Below are 24,377 nucleotides of genomic sequence, written 5' to 3' on the forward strand. Positions count from 1 at the left end.
ATGCATTTTTCCAGAGCAGCCCTATTGTTAATCAATACCTCAGGTCGGCGATCGGAGCGCACAGGATGACTGGACCGTGGACCTGAACGCGAGCTTTTTGTTTCATATTTCATGGAAACAGAATTTAATCAGCAGATTAATCTGATGTCAGTTCAGCCTGTGCCAGCGCAGCCATGCAATCCACCCATAGAAAAGAAATCCACAGTTTTGAGTTGGATAAAGTTATTTATCTGTCAGGAAAATATGCCGAATGTTTAAATGATTTTAGCTCCTCAGATGTCAGGACACGCTGCTGTTTCTCTGCGTTAAATCAGTGTAAGGGTTTTGCGTCACCTTGGCTTCGAAGACGTTTTTCACTATTTATCACATTTTATAGACAGAATAATGAAATCGTAATAACTTAAAATATAGTCAGCGGTGAAAATAATTAGTTGAGTTTTCATTAGTAGAGCTGAAAAAATGGATTAGTCGATAATCTAAGACTCATTTAAGAAATCTTTCATGAAGAAACTCTGATATAAACTAAATATTTTGGGGTTTTTTTGGGCTGTAGATCAAACAAAATGAGAAATTAATTGAAATGAATCAACCATAAAATCAGTTATTAGAGTCTGTGTCTTTGTATTTGAGTTTATGAGTTTAATGAATGTGACTGTCTTAAACGAAGCGTTTTGCTTTGATGCTGTACAAAATCAAAAAAAGGTAAACAGATCGGTATGTTTTGTGATGTTAAGTACGTGTGCCATCAGCGATATGAATAACCTCACCACAGGGCCCTGTAGTCTGCCTGCCACACTGCACATTAACGCCTCTGAATGCCCCTCGCCCAGCATGGCAGCACTGCTGCCACCGTGTGTTCACCTGCCAGATCCTAATGAATATGCACTGTGTTCTCTGTTTTCTATCTCGTGCATGGCCCTTTCCCTTCACCTCCCTCCTCCCCTTCCCCCAACCTCCACCTCCTTTCTCCCCCCCCTCCACCCCACCCCCTGTGCATGGTGCACTCCCCTATCCAACATCACCTTACCCACCTCCCTCCCTCCCTCCCTCCCTCGTCCCTTCACCGTCACTGACACCGCTGTATGTGTTGCTGCATGGCCTGTGGCCCCCCCACTTCGACGCCTCGCCTGGCACTGGCCTCCCAGGACCACTCGGGCGCTCTGGGCGCGGAGGAGTTCAAGGCCTGCCTGATCAGCCTGGGCTTCGATATCGCCAACGATGCACAGGTACTTAATCACAGCTGCACCCCCCGCTGTGAGAAGTTTAACTGGTTTCTTTGTTTTTTTTTTCTTTTGTACTTTCCCCCCCTCGTATTTCTATCCTTCCTTCCTTCCTTTTCCTCCGTCTGTTCCGACTTTACTTCTTATCCCTCCTCCCTATGTGATTTTTCACACCTTGCAACATCCACGTTGTTGGATTATTGCGGCTTTCCTTCCTCAACTCTCCTCTTTGTTCATCCTTCACTCCTTCCTAATCATTCCCCCCCTGCCACTGCACATCTTTCCTCTCCTCCTGTTTTTCGTTTGTCCGTCGCTGACCTTGTAGAAGAGATCAGGAATCATGGATGCTGAAGACTTCAAAACCTGCCTTATCTCCATTGGTTACAACCTGGTAAAGCCGTCTTCAAGTATGAACATTTGTTTGTGTGTGATTAATGAGAGCAGTCGGAAATGGTAACGGATAGATGTGACCTTTAAAAGATTTTATATTGAACATTAAAGGAATGTCTTAGTATTTATGTTGATGCAAATATTTCAGATTCATTTATTTATTTAAATTATTTGTGCTAAACCTAAATAACTTACCGTATACAGAACGAGCTGTGTGTATCAGTGCACTGCTGCAGCGACTTTGAGCTTCACGGTTTCTCTCCGTTCATCAGGGTGAAAACGAGTTCTCCCGCATCATGAGCATAGTGGATCCCAACCGGATGGGCGTCGTCACCTTCCAGGCCTTCATCGACTTCATGTCCCGCGAGACGGCCGATACAGACACTGCCGACCAAGTCATGGCCTCCTTCAAAGTCCTGGCGGGGGATAAGGTACGCCGCGTTGTAGTGTCGTCCAACACGAATGTTTAAAACACTTTTAGGGACAAAGACCTGAAGAAGCTTTTTTGTGTTGCAGTCTGAGAGGTTTAGTCAGTGTCGTGTTTCCACAGCGTCTAAAAATCTGAGTTATCTCAGGTTTAAAGATGTTTTTAAGTAATCACAAAATTTAAAAGCCAGAAACCACAAAAAAAATCTACATATAGATCATAACTTTGGAAGGTTCATCATCATTTATCGAGTTCTTTGTTTAGATCGCACACAGTAATGTGACCTCACCGCATTTTACCTGATCACTTGGTGGCGGGATGCAGACAAAGACACGTCTTGTATATTTTAATCTTGTTATGTTACAGTATGCCACGTTAAGTTTGGTATTTATAAAATATATCTAATGTTACTGTGGATCTTTGGATTGAAGGAGTCAGTTAGAGCCTCTCAGCCTCCTTTTTAATTGATAGTGGTCACTACAAACTACAAGTTATTTCTTATTTTAACATTACAGTCAGTGATGATATAAAAATACTATAAATCTTGCCACTTGATTCTGTGTGAGTACTTATTACTGCAATAACATGTCCTTGTTGCGCTGTACCTTGATTGTAAGCTTCTTGGGATAAAAGCATCTGCTAATTGGCTAAAAATAAATATAAATAGCATTTTATTTTCTAATTTATTATTCACTGTTTGCTTCCTCTGCCTATAAAATATTCATCTGTTGCTTTTCTAACTTTAAAACTGTCATTTTTACGTCTCTCGTCACAGAACTACATTTTAGCCGACGAGCTGCGCCGGGAGCTTCCTCCAGACCAGGCGGAGTACTGCATCGCCCGCATGGCGCCCTACACCGGGCCCGACGGCGTGCCCGGAGCCCTCGACTACATGTCCTTCTCTACCGCTCTGTACGGAGAGAGCGACCTCTGAACACTCTGTCGTCATTCGTCCTGACTCGGGACCACCAGCCTACCTGCTCTGATCACCGCCACGTCCTCGACTGCCCCCTTCACCACACTCCTGTCCTACTACGCTCATTTTTGTATCTCTCTGGCCTTATCTTTTTGTCTCCTCCTCCTCCTCCTCCTCGTCCTCCTCCCATCCCCACCTCTCCAGCCTCTTCACTGCTCCCTCACACTCTGTTCCCGTTGTATTTGCTTCTCACGCAATGCAGCAGCTCTCCAGGTTTACAAAGAGGGAGAGAGAAAAATGTTCCTGTTTTTATTTTCTTGTTGTCATTGTTCTTCATAAATGAATAAAGTTAACATATTTTATTATACTGAACAAAAAAAGGTATTTTTCTTCACCTGATTGAAAATAAGAGACAAAAGTTGTAATAAAGAAAAATTGCTATACTTCCTGTTCCTATTCTCTGATCTGACTTTAGCTTCAGCTTCACGGTGTGCAGTTAAAGTCGAAAAAATGTCAGAAGGTTTGTGGTTCCAACCTCGGCTGGGACTGGGGTTGTTTTTCTCTGTGTGTCCTGTGATGAACCCAAAGTCAGCTGGGATAGACTCCAGTCCTCCCCCGTGACCCTGATGAGGATCAGTGGATGGAAACCACGTGTGAACATATCTCATTCACACACATTCACACACCGATGGTGCAGCCTTCAGGAGCAATCTGGGGATCAGTATCTTGGATTTGCAGACTGGATAAGACGATGGCCCACACAGAAGGATACTGGAGGTGGAGGTGGAGGTGGTGTGTTGTACGTCTTCATGGTTCTGAGTGAAATCTGTTGGGACGTTCAGGTACTTTGTTCATGAGTTTGGGATTATGATCATAGTGAGTCAGCTTTATGAATCCACAGCATGCTAAAACAATAAAGTTCAGTTCATGTTGTGTTTTAGTGGTTCACACAGTATCAACAGACGACTTCATGATGAATTCAGTTAGACAAACAAATCGACACATTCAGCAGTGAACATGGAGAACTGGAGGGCGCAGAGGAAGTCACTATGTCTGGTAAAAGAAGAAACATGGCCATGCAGTGTTGTGAAGAGACAAATGAAGTGAAAATACCTGAGACGGGATGGACAGACAGACGACAAAATGGTCAGCAGTGGTGTAAAGGGGAGCGGTGGTCGCAGCAAAACATGCAGACACATCAATGTAAAGGGGAAAGTGTGTGAGAGACTTAGATAGATAGATAGATAGATAGATAGATAGATAGATAGATAGATACTTTTTTGATCCCTGAAGGGAAATTCTATTGTTGCAGCAGCATTACAAGTAACAATGGAGAACATGCACACACTGTGTGTACATACATATATATATAGAACAAACTCTAAGGAGGAAGCACATGTGGTTCTACCTTTACAAATATACATGAGAGAAATATACATATTGAACATACTCTGTGTACACTGGTTACAGATTAAACCAAATATTTTGACACAAAGACATTTAGTAAGAAGAAGAGATACTTTCTTTTTTTCAATCAGTTTTTTATTTACATGCATTTATTTTTTAACTCCACACACACACACATACAAGTACAAGGCTCATAGACGTGCAAATGTGGAGAGAGATGGTGGAGTGATGCGAGCAGTTGGGGGGGTCGGTGCCTTGCTCAAGGGAGGTGAATCAGAATCAGAATCAGAATCAGAAGTACTTTATTAATCCCCGTAGGGAAATTGTTTTTTTGTTACCGCAGCTCCCAAAGGGTAAGTGATAGCAAGAAAACACAACTTTAACAATATACCCTATACAATATCCTATTTTAAACAATATATACACGTGTATAAACGGCAGTTAAATAGAACCAGTAACAGTAAAAAGCAGTGAGATATGAGATAATTTAGTTTTGAAATAAATACCAGTTAAGTAGAACCAGAACTGGCACCAGTCCACCTTCCATATTACAGTAACATCTAAAAACATTTTTTATGTTTTTTTTTTCTCGACATTAAATTTTTTTTTCCATTGTTGACACAACCCGGAACCTTTATAACGTCTTCATAACCACACGGACACATTAAGCAGGTCGGACACATTTAGATAAGTGTCAGCTGTGACCTGTTAGCATCAGAGTTAGCCTCAGAGTTAGCCTCAGAATTAATAACAATAATAATAATTAATATTAATAATAACATGTGTGTGTGAGGAGGCGCCATGCTGGACCTGAGGACTCTGCAGAGGAACCGAACTCTGAGATACGGACTGCCCATGATGGTGAGTTAGCACGGCGAGCTAACACTGCTGCAAACACGCTAATTAACCAGTCTACTGACGTCATCATGATCACAGTTAATTAATTAATTAATTGTCGGTCAGAGACAGTAACACACGCTTGTGCTGTTATATGATTTAAAGGCGCAGTGTCAATAAAAACACATTATTAGTATTATTTCATATTTCTGACACTGCACCTTTTTAATATGAACTGTTTTGATTAGTAAAGGTTATTAAAGGTTATCTACAGTGATTAACGAATGTGTGAGAGCACTGGTTCTCAATCTGTGGTCCGAGTACCAGTGCTGGTACGTCACCTTCCTGTAGTAGTAGTTTAATCAAACTATCTACAACAGTTTGAATGAAATTAAACTAAGTTTAAAGTTACTCCTGTTACTCCTGATCCACATCATATTCCACTGTGTGAATGAACTTGGCCGATATTGAAACAAAAACTAATTTTTTTAACTTAATTTTTATTTATTTTACAGCTTATACAGGCATATATATGTAGAATCACATTTACTCTGCTGTTTTTCATTTATGAGCTGCTTAATACAGCGTTAAAGGATGTGCAACAGGTTAGACGTGTAAGTTACATAATTAAACAAGAGTAACACACAAACATAGCTATAAGTAATTACTTAATAAGTAGTGTAAATGAAATGAGGTGAAATAAAATAAAGCAAAATAATATAGCATAACTTTTACAGCATTAATACGGTCATGACAGGTCTCCATCTGCTAACAAATATATCTTTTTGAAGCCTCAAGGAATAAGTTATTTGTTAGATTTCCCATACCTTTTCAATCCACATATTGTATGTTGGAGCGTCGGCTTTTAACCATTTAACTGTAATACATTTAAGAGCTGCAATCAGTAATATTTGTAAAAGGTATTTTTTTCCCTCTTCCAGTTATGTCATTTGGTATTAGTCCAAGCATTACCATCTTGGGATCTTTATGAAACAAAAACTTATTTTCAAAAACATTCCAGCGATACCTTTAAACCACACGAGCTCTGATCAATAATCAATAACATTCTGATGAGGAGTAAACCTGTGTCAGCTGTCGCTGTAGCAGTCACTGGATTTTAGATTTAGTCATACTTAGAGAGGCGAATATTTTCTGAGGTGGTAAAAAAGTTTGAGGAACACAGTGTCAGACCACCTGATGTGAAGTTTATGACACATTAAAGGTCCGGTTTGCATCTGATGGACTCAGCGCTTTGTTGCAACCTCCTCACATCACCCGCACACAAACAGTTGTAAACAGTTTCAGGTGAATTTTACACCAATAAACAGAGAATTAGACTAGATATACTTTATTCATCCCACCACAGGGAAATTTACTTGTTACAGCAGCAGAGGAAAGTGTAGCTACACTACAGAATTAGAAACAAGTAGAAAAGGCAAACACAATAAACAGACAGAAATATCTCTAACCTACAATAAACACGAAAAACAATCAACCTTCAAAAACAGACAAGTACTGAGGATAAAAGTGGCATGATGTATAAAAAGAGTATTGTAATGTAAAGTGACCATAGTGTGAGAAATATTGCAAAGAAAGTGACAATGATACAAATAATATTATTCCAAGAGTAGTGACCATAATATAAATAATATTACAAAAGTAAGTGATATATATAATAACTGCAAGAAATAAATGAAATAAAATAGAAAAAAAGAGACTACAACATGATCAGGTGGTGCAGGTGATGAAGGACCTGCAGCTGTCGCACAATATTTAATGTATTTGTCATTAAAGTTCACTTAAAGTGCTCCATGAAGGTCACATGGTTATTTGTTGTGACGTTAAATCAGATTTTTATGATCATACTCTTCCATAATTAAAGCTTAAATGCTGACTAAGTCCTCATGGTTAACTGAGCTCCACATCTCTCATCAAACGCTCTTCATCTACTTTCATGTATGTATTTTGTTTCAGCTGCTCGTTGTTGGCGGTTCCTTCGGCCTGCGAGAGTTCGCACAGATCCGATACGATGCCCAGAAGTACAAAAGAAAGGTTCGTGGCCTCGTGTTACACACAAATGTTTCTAGAATCCAGTGGAAAGAATATTTGTCAGCAGTGAACTCCCTCCAGTGGTCGGACACATAATTGCACGAGAGTCAGTAAAAACAGGAATCCGATACTTTTGTCTATCCATCATCCTGCGCTGCTCCCTGACGGGCTTTTCTAAGCCATCAGTACGAGAGCAAGGAGTGAGAGCGAGCTCTAATAATTCATTAACTGACAGACCCGCTTCGTTAGAAATGACAGAAGACCGGCCCGTCACGAGAAGCTGCCAGGAGGAAGTGGCTGTCTCGTGATATTTTACTCTGCTGGGATCCAGATGAAAGGAGCGTCTTTTCTTATTGCCGTCCACGTGAGGCGGTGACGTATCTAACTTCTTGGCTGAAGGCTACAGTTACCTCATGAGGTAACTGTAGCAGATCTCGTCAGGTTGGTGGCGGCCCGGTCACTGCACCATCTGCTCCTGGCTTCCAGCTTTCCTCCTCTTGCACCATCCGTCGAGCAGGCCCAGAGCTGATAGCAGCCACCAGATGGATGCAGCAGACCCGAACATCTGTCCAAGTGCACATGATAAAAAACACCCATTCCAATATTTTGTTCCCATTTCACCCCTGATTGATTCAAACCTCCGCGAGGCTTACGTCTTTTCTCCTCAGCCTCGAGGCAGAGGTGTTTTTCCATCTTTGTTCCTCCCAGTTCGGGTTTCGAGGCTCGTGACCGTTAAAGAAAAGCTAATCACAGCCTCATTACAGGTATCATACTAATTACTTTGGCTATTAATTCCCTGTTCTGAAGGCCGCAAAATATTCCATATATTATTTATTTGCCGTAGTAATGTAGGTCTAATTAAAAATCAATCACGGGATTATGAAAGTCATCAGTCAGCCGAGTAACCGCGGCGTTATTGCTGTGAAATATTAGAACTCATTAAAAGTAATGATTCAGAATGGGATTCATTTCAGTCCTATTCTCGGGCAAAATCAATTTGAATTTCAAAACACAGAGAGCTCCATCGGACTCGACTCTCCCTCTCTGCCAAAACTCTCTGACTCATTATTTTTCTATTGTTTTTATGAATCCTGATGATTTTGATGCCGAATCAAACAGAATCGTTTACAGAGTCCGAGCAGGTGAACTGGCTCTCGAGAGATCTCTGCCGAAAAGTACTTCACCTCTTCTGCAGACGTCGTCAGTTAAATGTTAAAGATTTAATGCACAAAGAAGGCGAGGAGGAGGAGGAGGAGGAGGAGGAGGAGGAGACGCTGCCTGAAGGAGCTTCAGTCGAAACCTGCAACTATTCGAAACTCATAACATGCATGTTGGTACGCTCCGCCTCTCCTCCATATGTCTGTCTTCATGTCTTCATTTCTCCTCCTCTCTCTCAGCTGGATCCTTCTCTGCTGGCCAAAGTGGACGTCGAGAGGCAGTCGGCCATACTGGAGGAGGAGTACGAGGTAAGGAGAGACAGGCCGGGGTGACCCGAGGGTGGAGGGGAAGGTGGAGGGGAAGAAGAAACTAACTGGTGTGGCTCATCTGGAATAAAGCGGTGCTGGTAAACAATGTGAACACATCTGAAGTAAACCATGGTGATGTTCCACATAACTCCTCACTTTGATATTGAATTGTTTAGAATAAAGTTGTTACTGTGTCAGTGTTACAGCCTCGAGAAGGGTTCGATCAGTCAAGACTGTTCTCAAGTTTGCTCCCAGTCCGTCTTAGAATTAATTTCAAACTTCTGTTGTTTGTTTTTAACGCCATTAATGGCTTGGCCCACTCTTTTAACTTTTTGCCCTGCGCTCTTCGGTTCAGCTTCTGCTGGAGGTCCCGAGGTCGAGACTTAAACAGTGGAGCGATCGATCCTTTGCCGCCACTGCTCTCAGACTGTGGAACAAACTGCCCGGCGACATCCTCAGCCTCTTTAAATCAAAACTTAAGACACTTTTTTTAGATTGGCGTTTTATTCTGACTAGGGCAGTGCCGTTCCTTCAGGTGTGCTCACTCTGTCTGCTGCTTCTTATGTATTTCTGGAAGGTTTTTAACACTACAGCACTTTTAATTTTAATTGTGTTTATTTATCTATGTACCTGTTATGTATTGTTTTTTTGGGGGTACCGTCTGGCTATTGTAAAGGACTATATAAATAAACTTGATTGATTGATTTAGTGTTCAGTGCTGACGGGAAGTTGGTAAGCATCACACATACTCTGCATTAATTCAAGTATGTCACACAGGTAACATGCAAACTGAAAAATATTGGATTATTTGATCCTGAAGTTTGAATCTCGTCTCTTGTTTTTTTTTTGTTGTCCTCTCCACAGAAGGTGAAGGAGTTGAATTTGTTGCAGTGGAAGAACATCCGCGGTCCTCGTCCATGGGAGGACTCGAGGGAGTACCAGGAGCAGCAGCGCTCCAGGCTGAACAAAAAAGAGTGAAGTCCAGCGACGCCGGGCGGACACACACACACACACACACACACACACACACACACTGCAGCCGGTCAGACCAGACAAGTGTGTGTCGTGTTGGACTTGTACACAAGCTGTAGCCTCAATCACGACTGCTGCTGGCTAAAATGACGCAGCATGAGCCAGAAACCTTGAAAATAAGTTGAAGGTTGATGTGAAATTTAAAGAGACGTGCACAGTCACCTGTTGGTGAGTTACTGTAATAAAAAAACAGCCAGTAGGTGGCACATGTGTGTCCTCACCTTTCACACACACAAAGCAAGGAAAGGAATATATATATATCAATGTGTGATTTCTGCTTCTCAATAAATGATCCAAATTGTTACTTTTACTTTTATTTAGTTTCTGAGGCGCTGAGTCTTTGTTTACAGCAGCGCTGCATTGATTCAGCAGCTCAAAGAATGAAAGAATAAATAACGGCTCGGTCCGGCCTCTCCTCGGGCTTCATGGTTCTCGACAGTAATCTGTTTCTCTGACAGTTATTACTTTGCAACGCGCTGGATTTATTATGTTTATGATGGAAATAGTATTACCTTTTTTTTCTTTTTTTGTCCTACAAACCCAAAGAACATGATTTTAGCTGCGAGTCTTCAGAGTGTAAGTAATGTTTGTGTGACTGACGGGGAATGTATGTGCTGCTTTCCCCTCGTTCGGGATGGAATGAATATTCTTCAGGTGTAGGAGTCTGTATGAAAATGTGCCGGGATACATTTTCTAGTAATCACATTTTGTTTTTATGTTCATGATTTCGCCCTCTGGAATTTATGACACACAAACAAACAGCAGCTCCTGCGTGAGGATTGTTGCAGATCAGCTCCGTCTGAACGACAAAGCGGCACAATCGAGTCATTCGTCAGATCAGATTGAGCTTTTCTCGTCAGGCTGCGAGTTGATTGAAATGTCTGGCGTGTGCTCGTGTTTCTGAAGAGGCCACGTGTTGGTGCGTCTGTATTCTCAGAGGTCAGTCACACTCCACAGGCTGATTCTGATTAGAGGTTTAAGAAATGGAAGCTACAGAGAGGAAGCAGCCGTTTCTGACTGCGGGAAAGAAGAAATACTGATTCTGGTGACGGTCGATGAGCCGGGCTGAACTGCACTGAGGAGGTTGTGGCTCACGCTGCAGAATCAGAACCTGAAGGCATGCAGCGAGAACACATCTAAAATATAAAGTAAACTCTTTGGTGCGTGTAGGTGTTCTACAAACAACAGGAAATTAATTATTGTAAAACCTTCACTGCTACAGTTTGCATCAGTCAAATCTAAACACACCGACCTGACGCACATATTTTAGATTCAGTGTGACGTATACGTTCTGGGAATCATCGCTGATGTGCATGTGGTAAATGAACATGTTCACAAACCCTAATTTCTTTGGTGGAAAGTAGTTCTGGTGTTTCCCAAAGAATGTCAGTGTAATTTTAGTATTTCACCATTAATGATGAAATTAAACTTGTGTGTCCACTGTCTTCTTACGTAACACCAGATAACTGCCTCACTTGGAGGGAACTGTGTCAGGATCCAGAAATCCCGTCACTCACTACAACAAATAAATCTTTATTTAAATTATTCAAGTTTATTAAACAGCTGGCTTTTGTCAGGCAGCAGGAAGCAGATACTGATCATGAAGAGCCTGAATAAAAAACTTGGATTATAAGTTGTTATCCAAGTTAGTGTGACATGATGTAAATTCAACAATTTCTCTGTGAAATTCTATGAACTGGATAATTTTGTGTTTGATGGAAAATTTAAATGAATTCTGCTGAAAACAACAACTGAAGAGTGGAGTGAACTTTAATGACAGAGTGGAGGCTGTGTGCTGAAGGCCTCGTCTGTTTGTTTCTTCGTCTCCTGGAGTTTTTTTGTTTGTTTCTTCTGCATCATTTTCAGCCTTTATTTGCCTCCAAGCACCTGTTAGGACAGAGGCCACATTAGATGAAGCGCTCACTTCATTGGGTCAAACCATGTGCTTCATGTCATGGGGGAGGGTTTGGGTTTAGATAGTTTAACTTGTATTTAGTTGTAGTTGGTTTCCCCCTTGTGTGTTATTTGGTTTGACCTAATCAGTATAAATCTGTTCACTCAGGTAACATTCAGTCAGGGAGCAGTGAAGACCAGGAGGGGGCAGTAAATGCAACAATATGGATGCAAACTGCTGTAAAACTCCAAAGTAGAAGAAGATTCACAGAGAGAATCCTCATGCCAGCAGAGTCAGTCAGAAACTTAAAGGTGCAGACTGTTCTGTGAATCAATGCTCATGAGGATTTAACTTTAAGTTGACTACATGCAGATGACCTGTGGAGGGCAGCACTACGACCAGTCTGCTGGAGACTAAATTCAGCCAGGTGAGTTTGTTCAGGTAACAACTTGTTTTAGTTTGTGTTTCATTCTTTTCTCTGACCAGGCTGTGGACAGCAAACTTCTTAACTGACCAAAACAAGGAGAGAAATGTTTTAAAGAAAGGTTCACTCCGAGTGCATCGCTTTAAAACTGAATATTTACACACAAAGTACAAAGTAAGAATATCCAAAGGAAACAGGTGAACACAAGCAGGATGTTCTACAGCTGACTGACAGCAGCTTGGAAATCACACTCACATTTATATATTTGAAGTTTTTGTGTCAGTTTACAGAAACATTTGACTTGTGTTAAATAGATGCAGGTACAAGGAAACAAGAATTCTAACTACTGATGATGACCACACTCACACTTCACTTCACATTGTGTTTAAATCCAGTCAGTGTTCATGGTGTCGCAGTATTTTCATTCGTGGTCCCCAGAGGTTAAACTGGGCTGCCACATCAGTGTGTTTCTATTTCTAGAAGTTTATTTCTTATTTCAGCATTTTGATTTGATTTAAACTTATTTTAGTGTTTGAGCTTCTCACCTTGGTTTTTATTTAAACAAACTGAACCGCTTCGTTCATTCCTTCATTGTTTTTAATGAGCGTCTTAACAAAGTACTGAGTTTGAAGTTCTCTCAGCAGTGTGGTTGCCCTGAACTGGCATTGATTTGACTTTGTCTGTTTACAGCACTTAAAGAGGGAAAACAAGACAATGACTACAATGTGGAATTAACTGTTTAACACATGTTTCTGTTCCTAGAAGTTTATTTCTTATTTCAGCATTTTGATTTAAACTTATTTCAGTGTTTGAGCTTCTCACCTTGGTTTTTATTTAAACAAACTGAACCGCTTCGTTCATTCCTTCATTGTTTTTAATGAGCTTCTTAAAGTACTGAGTTTGAAGTTCTGTCAGCAGTCTTTATTGTTCCATGCTGAGCGTGTTCGCTCTATAACGCTCAGCCGACCTTCCTCCTTCATTGTTTTACTCGAGGAAGCTCCCACAGAAACTTTGGGTTCATTATGAAACTGACTGAAACACTGACTGAGGACAGTGGACAGGGTCGCCGTCTTTATACGATCTGAACATTAACAGCACAGAATAGTGTCTAAATATTATTAAACATTAACATCAGATCTTCTGTCCTTCCCTTAAGCGTGCACCATCTGATCTTTGTTTCGCTGTGTGTGCTGAACCGTCTGTAACCTCACTAACCGCCTCACATCTCCCACATATAGCGCTCGCTTCAAATGAACCATGTAAGGGAGGCTGCAGAGCGCTGAAGCAAAAGATACGTTACAGCACACTACAGTTCTGTTACACGGCGCGGGGTGTTAGCCGTCAGAGGCCAAACTGGGTCACTGTGTGGAAAGCGAGCTGTCAGGATGTGCGAGCTCTAATTTGAAGAGGTCCCGCCCCTTCACGTGCTGGTAAATCTTTGATTTGAAAATGCAGGAAAGCGCCATCAAATATTCACCAGCCACGGCTAAGAAAAGAAGAAATCAAATTCAATATTTACTATGTCGTTATAAGAGCGGGAGAACTAATGAGGTCTGGGAAACTAGAATCATGTTAGCCAGGGTGGAAATTTGGGGCCCTGTGACAGCCGAAGCTCTTAAACACTGAATCACTATAATCCCTGTAATCTTCCAGGGGTCCTTCACAGCTCCGGGGCTCCTGAATCATTCAGATTCTTCCTTCTAATCTTGCAACACTGAGTTTTTAGTTTTCCATGAATCAAACTGGCTGATCATCACAGCTCTGATGTGGAAACACTCAGCAGCAGCAGCAGCAGCTCTCCGTCTTTCTGGCCCTTGATGAATGAAAAAATCTTCCTCCTCCCAAACACACTCACACACTCACACTCCAGATGATGATTAATTACCGCTGGTATTATCTCACAAGAAGACATTTTTCACAAAGATTAGAGACGCGATCATTCAAGTCCCGAGAGTGAAGTGCAAAATATTGGATCACATCCTGTGAATCGACCGGGGAACCCGGGAAAATCCTCAGACTTGATGGCGTTTATGACTTTGTGCTGCGAGGATAGGATGTAACATTAGACAGTGAGAGGGTGACCTTGAGTGTAAACCAGGAGATAAGCTGTTTTTATAGTAATTGGACTTTTAAGTAATGCAGCGTAACATCATCAATGATACAGCATCTCCCCAGGAAATGTCTTTAATCTTTATAATCCTTAAGATTACAAAAAAATATATTATAACAGAAATAAAAAAAACTGTTTTTAAACATTTATAGTCAGCATGTATCAAAAATCATTCAGTGTGCAGATAAATGCTGTTATTTCCACTCTGTCTTCACAAGCAGAGGATTTAAAGGAAAGTGACAGCCAAAAAAACGCAGTTCCTCAAACGTCCACTTGAGGCTGGCTCCAGAAGTGAGTCAGTCTCCATAAGTCCCCATGTTTCACAGCAGAAATAAACATGTTTACAGCCTGGTACAAAAAACAGTTTTGGTCTCTGTAGCTAATTTCCCCGTTCATGACAACTGTACTGAGGGTGAATTTATATACAACTCACCTGTTCAGGTTATATTAAGGCCAACATGGCGCCGCATATTTCAAAACACCGCTTCGACGTCACACATACGCTGTCCAGTTTTTTTAATATACATCAGATGGGAGGTTAAAGCACTTCAGGTCAGTGGAAACAAGATTTTTAGCTGCTGTTAAGTTATTTAGATGGTGACATGGACAGGAAAGACAGGAGAGCGAGAGGGGGGATGACATGAACCCCGTCCACTGTAGGAAGGACTCGACTTGATGCATGGTACACACCTGGTCACCTCTTTAAAGCATATTTCAATTTACACTTCACAACACACAGGGACTATAAACCAGGTTGGTACCAATAACTGATATTGACTGTTTAAAACATCCAATATTTATATATCAGCTGATTTTCATGCACATTTTTGATTAGACTGTGCTCCAATTAGTTTTTACAGAGCTGTGTTTAGATTTATAGATCTGTATACAGGTGAGAAATAAACGTATCAGCGCTCTCTAGTGGTCAAACATATCTTTGTACCGACTTTGAAAGTATCAGTCAGTCTACAACAACTATAGAACTACAACTACAGTGAATGAATAAAATCTCGATGGAGAGAATAATTTGTTTGTTTCCAAGCTCTGAAACATCTCAAGAGAAAGTGTTGTTTGTTATTGAGCACTGTACACCTACAAGAGTCACATGACAAGTGATGTATTAATTAAAATATCTCTCTTATATAATTGTAAATGGAATATCTCGTCATACTGCGCTGTAGAAGGTTGTGACAACATTTTCTGAACTTTTAATCGCTGTAATGATTAATTAGAATGAAATAATTGAGGTTAATTCTAATCAAAACAATCCATTGGTGCAGGTTTAATTTAGCCCATGTGTGTATTTTTATCAATCTCTCGTCCCAGATAGGAAACAAAGCCAATGAAGCTGCCGCCTGCGGTCAGTGCGAGCCTCAACCTTCACTACTGACTCACTTAAATGTCACTTTGAGAGAGCGACTGAATCAAACAACAGAAAAATAGACTCTCCCGCACGGAGGGACGGAGGGAGGGAAGTGATTGGGGAAATGGCCCCTGTGCTTATTTTATTTTGCCTCTCTCTCTCTCTTTCATTTCATTTCTATAAATAGACAGACGCTTGGCAGCTGAGGGGTAGTCCACGCAGAACAAATGCACCCCCTGGCTGTTTCACTTCATTCCCCACATAATGAGCCAGACGGAGCGCGCACAGATCACCACCGTCACTTCCACTCTCCTCCAGGACGGAGGCAGGGGCCACGCGTTGCCATGGAGATGTGGCTGTTGGGGCCCGGGCGGCTTGCAGACTCTGACCTCTCTGCGTTGATCTCTGTTCTCTTTTCCGCCTTTTTTTAATTCTCTCTTTTTCATTCAGCTCCATAAAGGCACGAAGGGGGGAGTCCAGCGTCCTACACTCGTCTTCTGTGCACGCCGTCTCTGATGTAATGGAGTCAGTGCGGGTATCCCTCTCTCACCCATCTTCCTCTGCAAATATATTCCAGACCAGTGAACCACTGAATGCTCAGCTCCAATAGCTGCAGCTGCAGAAGGGGCACTCTCCATAGACGAGCTATACTCTGTGTGCAAATACGGGTCTCTATGGATATTATTTGAGCTGAAAGTACATACGCTGTGAAAGCTTATATCTCGCCGGGGCCTCCTTCTATCTGCATTGCACTCTGCATATTTATGGACTGTCAGGGCTTTTTTTATTTTTTATTTAAGGAGAGGATTTATTAGTGCAGGGTAGTCAAGGTTATGTAGCGTTATATGAAGAGTAACCAGTTCTTCCTCTCAGTGTGATTATGTGCATACCCACTTATCAATCCAATGCATGCATGTGTGGATGATGGGATGACAGCGATGGAGCTGGCTGGATACCACGAGTATGTTATCTCTAGTGCAGCGGCTCCTCTTTGGCTGGTGGCCCCATAAAACGGAGCAAATATTCGTGATTACAGTTTATAGTCTAAGACAGGAGGTGAAGGTATCTGTAATGGTAAAGATCATAGAAATGAAGAAGAAATAACGGTTGGCATCCACTCACAGTTTAAAGAACGGATGTTGTATCCGTGACATCGCTCACAGAGCCGCGTTGTTGACGTCCTGCCTCTTCCGATTCCCGGCTACTCTAAAAATGGGCAGATCATCTGCAGACCTGAGGCGGCTGAATGAAGCCTGGTTGCTCAAACAAACCATCTGTAACAGCACTTACCTGTCAATCAAAGCGTCCACGCTCTTAATCCTGCATAACTTTAAGCCTTAATATAATGTGAACAGGTGAGTTGTATATAAATTCACCCTCAGTACAGTTGTCATGAACGGGGAAATTAGCTACAGAGACCAAAACTGTTTTTTGTACCAGGCTGTAAACATGTTTATTTCTGCTTTAACATGGGGACTTATGGAGACTGACTCACTTATGGAGCCAGCCTCAAGTGGACGTTAGAGAAACTGCAGTTCCATGCTTCACTTCACAGCCACAGAGGTTGCTGCTTGGTTTCTACAAAAGAAATTGTCCCAATGAAATCCAGAGCAGTGGTGCTCACTTTACAGGGTCAGTAAAGAATGAGGGCACAGTCACACCAGCGAGGAAATCTGTGCAGAGCGTTCATGTAGTTTCAGTTTCAGGCGACTTGTGTCTGACTGCAAACCCTCCACGGTTCAGGATGCTGCAGCTCGCTGGTGTGCAGATCAAGTTGGCATTCACCACTTTTGTCACCATCTTGTTCACCAAGACGTGTAAATAAATGTTGTTGTGCCACTTTCAAAATCTGAAATGAAGCCTTATTTTACCTCTCAATCCTTCTTTTATACAAGGAGACGTAGCTTTGTAGAAATGGGTCACAAGCACAAAACTTTAGGAGCTATTGTCCCAGACTGATGCTGGATTTTGCTGTTGAGGTGTCATGCGGTTCATGGTGCGTCACATGAATACAGCTGCTCGGTGCTTCGCTTTGTGTCTGACCGCCACCGACACCACCCTGCAAACACACACGCTGACCAGCGACAGGAAGTGACCCTCCAGCCCTGAGCTCTTCAGATCCTTAATGCAAGGCGACGCTTTACCTTTCTCATTTCACAACTTCACTATTCATTACCGACTGACATAATCGGACGTCGCCCATGGGCTGATGTCGGCGTGAACTCCCCCGGTGACCCTCCTCCTCCTCCTTCCTCTCACCAGCCCTGGCCTTCTGTGTCATTGCCTTGACTGTTTTCTTTACTCCAGTGAAGTTGTTGCAACTCGAGCCTACAAATTATCAGCATGTGCAGAGTGCCGAGCGCAGCACGGAGAGAGGAAATACAAATCACAAAGTGCAAGTGCAGCACTATTCTCTTGTGCTATACTGTATCGCTCTCTGCTCCAGATTCTCTGCTGCTTGCAGAGACGTAGCTAGACGTCATGAAACCCATCCAGGGCCTCGGCAGCCACCGCCACCGTCGAGTCTTCCTGTAGCAAAAGAAAGGAGTGAAATACAGGAAGGAGAGGAGAAGTCTGAGACTCAGAGAATCAATGCAACCCGGTCAGTTTCAGGGTTTCGGCCATCAACGCCTCTCAGCCTCTCCTCTCAGTGGGGAAGCACGAGCAGGCCTGGTGTGTTGATTACAAGTATAATCCATTAATCATCAGCGAGCACATGGAGGACTTTGATGTGTGAGAGGCGAGAGCTGATATTGAATTCCAATCATATGATGCACGCTGGCTGCAGGTACACTTAAATCTGTCCAGGGCGTTTTCTGCCTCCACCCTCTGTCCTGCAGATAAGAAAACTTCATTAACTCATCCAACCATATTCTCCATACTAATTACAGCATTACACGGAGAGGAGAGGAGGATGGCGTATGGGAGTGGTGGTGGTGATGATTGGCCCATCTTATCCTCCCCACCCTTCCTGTCCATTTGGGGCGGCAGTTGTTTTAGAATTTCATATTTAACGAGCATGGAAATCTGAACAGGCCAATAAGATGAAACCACAGAGCCGGACTGTGTGATTAAAATGGGATCCGATTGATTTTTGCATACAGGCGCCATCCCGAAACCAGAAAGCAACTGTGCACGCTGCAGTAAGATGACCATGTTGTTTCTGGGCGCATTAATGAAAATTCATTATTGATTAATTGCTAATTAATTTAAAAGACTTGTTTAAATACTTGTATTAATCTTGCATACACTTTGGTCTGCCCTGGGACTTTTGGGCTTCAGGCTGTATGATTCTGTAATTAGAGGTGGTGGCAGTGTCAACATCTCCAGAGCTTTGTCTGTCTCATCAGCAGGTTATGATTGTGCTGCATGAAGGACTGCGTGCCCAGTGAAGCTCATTATCTGCTATAGTAATGTATATAACTGGAGCTGGAAGCTCACTGGGAGACACAGAAACACAGAAAGTGACCTGAGAAAGATTTGTTTAAAGGAAAAGTTGGATGAGGGAGTTTAATCTACAATCCAGTCATTTTCCATTTCACACTGAAAATACATTTCTTACAGTATTTTACTGTAATCTCTATTATATGACTTTTACTGTACACAGGAAAATGGTCATATTCCAAAACCTTTATTTATGCAGCATTTTAAGGGAATTTACACAGAATGAAGTATTTTATATCTGAGGTAATTTTACAGTAAAACACCGTGATATTTAATGGTATAATTTACAGTCTTTTACTGGCACATACTTTAAAATATGGAATAAATTCCAACCTTATACGTGAAATCAACAGTACTCATATTCATCTACTGTAATATTAGAAAAAGTTATACCGTATTTATTATGGTAAAATTATTTACCATTTTAAAAGTTTTTCTTTTTACTCATATTTATACAGAATAAAGTATTTTTTTAATATTAGATACTGTGACAGCAAAACACTGTAATACTTAATGGCATATTTTACTTTTTCTGTCATGATTTGCCGGCTTTTTACTGTAAAATCTACAGTACTAACATCATTTTACGGTAATATTTTTAAAAAAGTATTGTATTTATTACGGTAAAAGCATTGTTTTTATGTAAAAACAACAGTTGAGCTATAACCTGATTAAAAATATGAATGAAGCTGTTCAGATTCACTGAAATAACTCCTGATCCTGTGTTAGATGTTTGTTTTTATTATTAAAGTATTTTTACATTCAGTTTGTGAGCACTTGCTCCTTCTGCTTCTGGCTTCACCCCCTCACTCTTATGAAATCTGTCTTTATTGGATCATGTGGATCATCCTCCTGCTGTCACTCATTATTTCCTCTGGCCAACAGGGCATCCTCAGTGTTCAGAGGTAGAATAGTCCCATAGTTTGAAGCTGCTCCCTCCCTCCTTCCCTCCCTCCCTCCTGCTGTGAGCAGTGGTCATGGTGGCTGTGGGCCTGGATGGGTTTCCTAGTTTGTGGTGCAGGTTTCTTCTCTCAGCCGATGGTGACGTAGCTGCGCGCCTAACCGAGCCTGTCTGTGACTTTCCAAAGAAATAACCAGAAATGGGGGGCGGAGGGCTGTAGACCATCTCAGAAGAGGCCTGATCTTAATAACAATCATCAGGGGGATGACAGTTCACAGATAAAGCTCATCTCCAGCTCCAGGAGCGGACTCGCAGTCAGCGCAGGAGCAGCGAGGAGGAGGAGGAGGAGGAGGAGGTGCATCTTGGTCATTCCGATGGTGCGCAAAGTGTCCGGCTGACAGCCTCAGAACCCGGTGTGACAGCCAGCTGAGCGCGTCTCTGCCGTGACAACCGCGGGGTGCCATTAGTGTGGAGGAGACCAGCCAGGAAAAGAGGAGAGGAGGGGAGCTCACAGGGTTCCTGCGCTATCGCCGCGGACAGAGGGGGAGGAGGAGAGCGCTGATTCACGGCTTGCAGGAGGAGGGAGAGCCGTGAGGACCGGACCGGCTCGGAAGATCCATCTCTTATCTTAAAATACCGACCCCCCCTCCTCTCTCTCTCTCTCTCTCTCTCTCTCTCTCTCTCTCTCTCTCTCTCTCTCTCCCCACACACACACACACCCACCACCCCTTCCTCCTCCTCCTCCTCCTCCTCCCTCCTCCCTCGTCATTGACAGCTTTGCGACCCGGTCAATCCGTCAGACAGGGAGGATCTTGGGGAGGAGGGCGCCAAGGCAGGGAGAGGACGAAAGGCGATCACCTCTGGCCGGTTTGATCCAATCGCCAATAACCACCGCGGGCTTAGGGGGGGAACCTGCGCCTCTCTCTCCGTACATGAGGACGACACAGCGGCTTCACCGGGGGGATTTTCACGCTTGAGTCCAGAGATCCAAAACGGCGAGATTACACCGAGACTATTGGCAGGTTGATCTGAACAAACAATAATACAGGGGGGCGGACAGGAGCGGTTACGCAGCGGTCTCCACATAAACTCCCCGGAATACAAATCCAGGTAGGTCCATGATGAATAACGCATGATGCAAACTCTCACGTTTTAACAGTGTGTGTGTGTGTGTGTGTGTGTGTGTAGGCAGTGACACACACAGCTTACATGTGTGACACATGATAGAAACCACATTAGATCCGGTGGAGCTGCACACGCAGGCGGTGGAGGTGGAGGTGATGGAGCTGGATGATGTGCTGCTCCGTCACTCCGGGAGCTTCCTCCCTCTCCTCGCTGCTCCATCATCATATGTGCAGATATGATCCACTGCAAACGGGCTGGGGATGGATTCGTGATACCGTCTAATGGGTGTGCCATTGCAAATAATTGGCGTCTGTCAACGCCAAGTGTCGGATAGCGAGCCCCGCTGATTGGCTGAACACCTGGATTGTTGTGTATGTTCTGTACCTGCTGCTCATGCACCGTGTGCAGGGTCAATAATGTGCATTAGTTTAAGAAATCAGCCCGTGCAGGCTCGTGTGCAGGCCTGCACGCACCCTTTAAGTTACCACGCAGGGCCTATGGGTGCTCCAGCAGGGATTCCCCCCTCCAGGTAGCACTGACATCGGTTATAGTGAGCGAAGCGGGCCCCCCTGTGATGATTAATCAGCAACAGCTGAGGCTCTCCGTGTGTCTGCTGAGTCCATGTTTGTGTGCATCTCGAATAACCTCTTTAAACAAGAGCCCCCTCTTCCCAAAATAGGAGAAAGTGAGAGGTGAGAGCTGCTGCTGCTCTGCTCAGAGCTGTCATAATGCTGTGTGCATCAGTCAGGGGAGCACAGCAGGGTGGGCACTTAAAGATGCATGAAATCCAACATTAATGTGCACTAATATGAACTATATCAGAGGTGTAAGTCATCATGCAGCTATCTGTCTGTGGATGGTCACAAATGAATCCATGTTCACGCTGCATGTTTGTTTAGTTTCATATCAGAAGAAGCTGGAGAAAGAAAAATGAATGAACGATCAAAATCTAAATTGCTGATTAATTATTTCTGTCCATCGTCTAATCGATCAGTCAAGACTCAGAACTGTGCAACACTGGACAAAACATTTTATTCACTCAGGTATTTAGATCATATTTTATTTTATATATTTCTTTAATTTGCTGTATCAGACTAAAGTGATTTCCTGTCACTGGGGTAAACAAAATAAATAAATATGCCTCAAAGCTCCTGAACCTAAAATAATTTAATCATGTTGGTCTTAAATGAGAATTATTACTTTGATGGTGATTATGTTGAAGGAAAATATATTTTATTTTGTGTTTTACTTTGAAATTAGCAACAAAATGCTTCAGTATGAGAATATTTACACAGATATCCAACCACTGGTATTAATGAGTTCCTATTTATCTGTGTATTAACTCGTAGATACATTAATCAATTGGATAGATAGATAGATAGATAGATAGATAGATAGATAGATAGATACTTTATTGATCCTTAGGGAAATTCAGGCATCTAGTAGCAGCATGAGATAGAGTAAACATACATTAAAATCAGACTTATAAAGATAAATTTAGATTTAAATGAAACCTGTGCAAAGATCCAAATAGCAAACTATATAAAAATAGAAATATATTTTCTTATACAGTTAAATTAGACTGCAGAAAATGAATGTAAGTCTCAGCAAATTGAATCATGATCACTGACGTATAAAACGACGTCTATTTTAGGATTTTTAATATTTTTCTAACCCCGTTTTCTAACAACGCCGCGTGTCTTCCTCACTACATAAATATTAAGTTATTAAGATTCTGTTTGTTTCTGTACTTTCACTGAGCTTTGCTTCTTTTGCATGTTTGAGAAGAAAGAAAGTGCTTTAAAGTTGTAAACGGAGTTTAAACGGAGTTCAGCTGTTTGTGGTTCAGGAGGTCAGTGTTGGATTTAATTGGAACACGTCAGAGCTGAACTTCACCTTTAATTTAGACTCGTCAGTCGCAATGTGGCTCTTTAAGTTTCCGCGCACTCTCGGCTGCAACAGCTTTGTCTTTCCCGGGTTGATTTTAATACTTTCTGGTGGCTGCAGAACGTTCTTGATTACAACTTTTAAATGACAGCCCGCCCCTGCGTCCACAATGCAAAACACAATCCTTAAAACAGTAATTAGTATGCAAATTGTTTTGTGTAGCTCCTAATTTAGGGGTCACGGCTCTAAATGTTGGTACACTTAGAGGAATGGAATCGCTCGGTCTCCGTCACCTGACGGCGCCTGATGCAATTTGTGTGGAGATAGAAAATCAATTATTCAGATACAAAATCCTGGTGAGGTCACACACACACACACACACACACACACAGACACACACACACACACACACACACACACACACACCTGAGCAGTCTGTCCGAGTGCTTACATGTCATTACTTTGATGAGCTTTACATTATTACAAGACTGCGTGGCTGTAAATAGTTTCTCAGCGGATCAATGAATCAACCCATCCGTCCATCCATGAAGGAGGATGTGTGATGTATGACGCCAGCCTAATCTGCCTAACTACAGCTACTTTAGTCTTGATCTGTGTTTGTTGACAGCTCCGTCTAACTGGTTTGCATACAGAGATAAGATAATACTTTATTAATACAAAGCTGCAAACGCAGGAGGATAAAATGTCATTATCCGGATAATGTGACCTGATACAGATTACACGTTAATGCCACGTGTCCTGATGCTGCTTTGACTGGATTCCTTCGTTTGTGTGAAACTTATTTGTTTCCTCATGATGTGGTGCTGGGAAACCTGATGTTTCTTCATGACTGTGCAACATTTGTGGTGAGGTTTAGGCAACAGGAGCGTTTCAGTTTGTGGTTTCAGTTAAACGTCGTATAGTAAAAACATTGTGTGTGTCGTGTGTGTGTGTGTGTGTGTGTGTCTTCCTTCTCTTGATTTTTATTGTTTGAAACCAAAACCACCATCTTTTTTCTAACCATAGCCAACCGCTGTGCGCGCCTGAACGTGACCCAAAAAAGTGTTCAGTATCTGTATTTCACAAGCTGCTTGATGTGTTTCTTTTGAAACATGCAGTGTTTGCTCGGTGTAGACGTGGAGTAGTAGTAGAGTTGGTGGCAGTATTATTTGTGTTCTTGGTAGTAGTATTATCAACAGTAGCAGTAGAGGAAGTAGTCTTGGTACTTTTACATGCATGAGATATAAATATAATCGCATACTAGCTCCTGCTCAGTGGAAGTATCTCGTGTGTTTTGGGAGATGCTGAAATGAGCAAACCTATAGTTTACTACAGTCGTTTTATTCTGCTTGTGAAGTTTATACGTCTGATGGGACGAAGCATTGGGGCTGAATTGACTCCGTCTGTCCGGTGTTACTGTACGGCCTCTCGTCTTTAACATTCTCCGTGTCACTCTCCCAGTTTGCTCTTGGATTTATGGGTATT

At 42.3% G+C, this 24,377-nt stretch overlaps 3 protein-coding genes across 8 annotated transcripts in view; all 3 read left to right on the top strand.

Annotated features, from left to right (window-relative positions):
* The window catches only part of actn1 (actinin, alpha 1), a 62,363-nt gene extending 58,967 nt beyond the window's left edge, over nucleotides 1-3,396 (top strand). For 2 of the 5 annotated variants that reach the window (XM_027275004.1, XM_027275002.1), the window contains exons 19-21: nucleotides 1,546-1,611; nucleotides 1,883-2,041; nucleotides 2,813-2,971. In XM_027275004.1, coding sequence (XP_027130805.1) covers nucleotides 1,546-1,611; nucleotides 1,883-2,041; nucleotides 2,813-2,971 — 384 coding nt within the window. Of the gene's footprint in view, nucleotides 1-1,145; nucleotides 1,227-1,545; nucleotides 1,612-1,882; nucleotides 2,042-2,812 lie in introns of all 5 variants that reach the window. The other 3 variants (XM_027275001.1, XM_027275000.1, XM_027275005.1) reach the window with 2 other exon arrangements.
* Nucleotides 3,397-5,010: 1,614 nt separating this feature from the next.
* Nucleotides 5,011-10,356, top strand: cox16 (cytochrome c oxidase assembly factor COX16). The gene is made up of 4 exons (XM_019278237.2): nucleotides 5,011-5,221; nucleotides 7,172-7,249; nucleotides 8,644-8,712; nucleotides 9,577-10,356. The coding sequence occupies exons 1-4, from the start codon at nucleotides 5,162-5,164 to the stop codon at nucleotides 9,688-9,690; spliced, it is 321 nt and encodes a 106-aa protein (XP_019133782.1). The 5' UTR covers nucleotides 5,011-5,161; the 3' UTR covers nucleotides 9,691-10,356.
* Nucleotides 10,357-20,616: 10,260 nt separating this feature from the next.
* The window catches only part of slc8a3 (solute carrier family 8 member 3), a 117,494-nt gene continuing 113,733 nt past the window's right edge, over nucleotides 20,617-24,377 (top strand). For both annotated transcript variants that reach the window (XM_019277884.2, XM_010744381.3), the window contains exon 1: nucleotides 20,617-20,990. The gene's annotated coding sequence lies outside the window, so the exon portion shown is untranslated. The remainder of the gene's footprint in view (nucleotides 20,991-24,377) is intronic.

This window comes from Larimichthys crocea, chromosome XXIV (assembly GCF_000972845.2).
Source record: "Larimichthys crocea isolate SSNF chromosome XXIV, L_crocea_2.0, whole genome shotgun sequence".
In the NCBI taxonomy this organism is placed as follows: domain Eukaryota; kingdom Metazoa; phylum Chordata; class Actinopteri; family Sciaenidae; genus Larimichthys; species Larimichthys crocea.

Bases quoted from the DNA above. Each gene is read 5' to 3' on its own strand.
- cox16 (XM_019278237.2), top strand. From the start codon at position 5,162: ATGCTGGACCTGAGGACTCTGCAGAGGAACCGAACTCTGAGATACGGA. The intron at 5,222-7,171 runs GTGAGTTAGCAC...ATTTTGTTTCAG, and splicing joins GATACGGACTGCCCATGATG to CTGCTCGTTGTTGGCGGTTC. The intron at 8,713-9,576 runs GTAAGGAGAGAC...TCCTCTCCACAG, and splicing joins TACTGGAGGAGGAGTACGAG to AAGGTGAAGGAGTTGAATTT.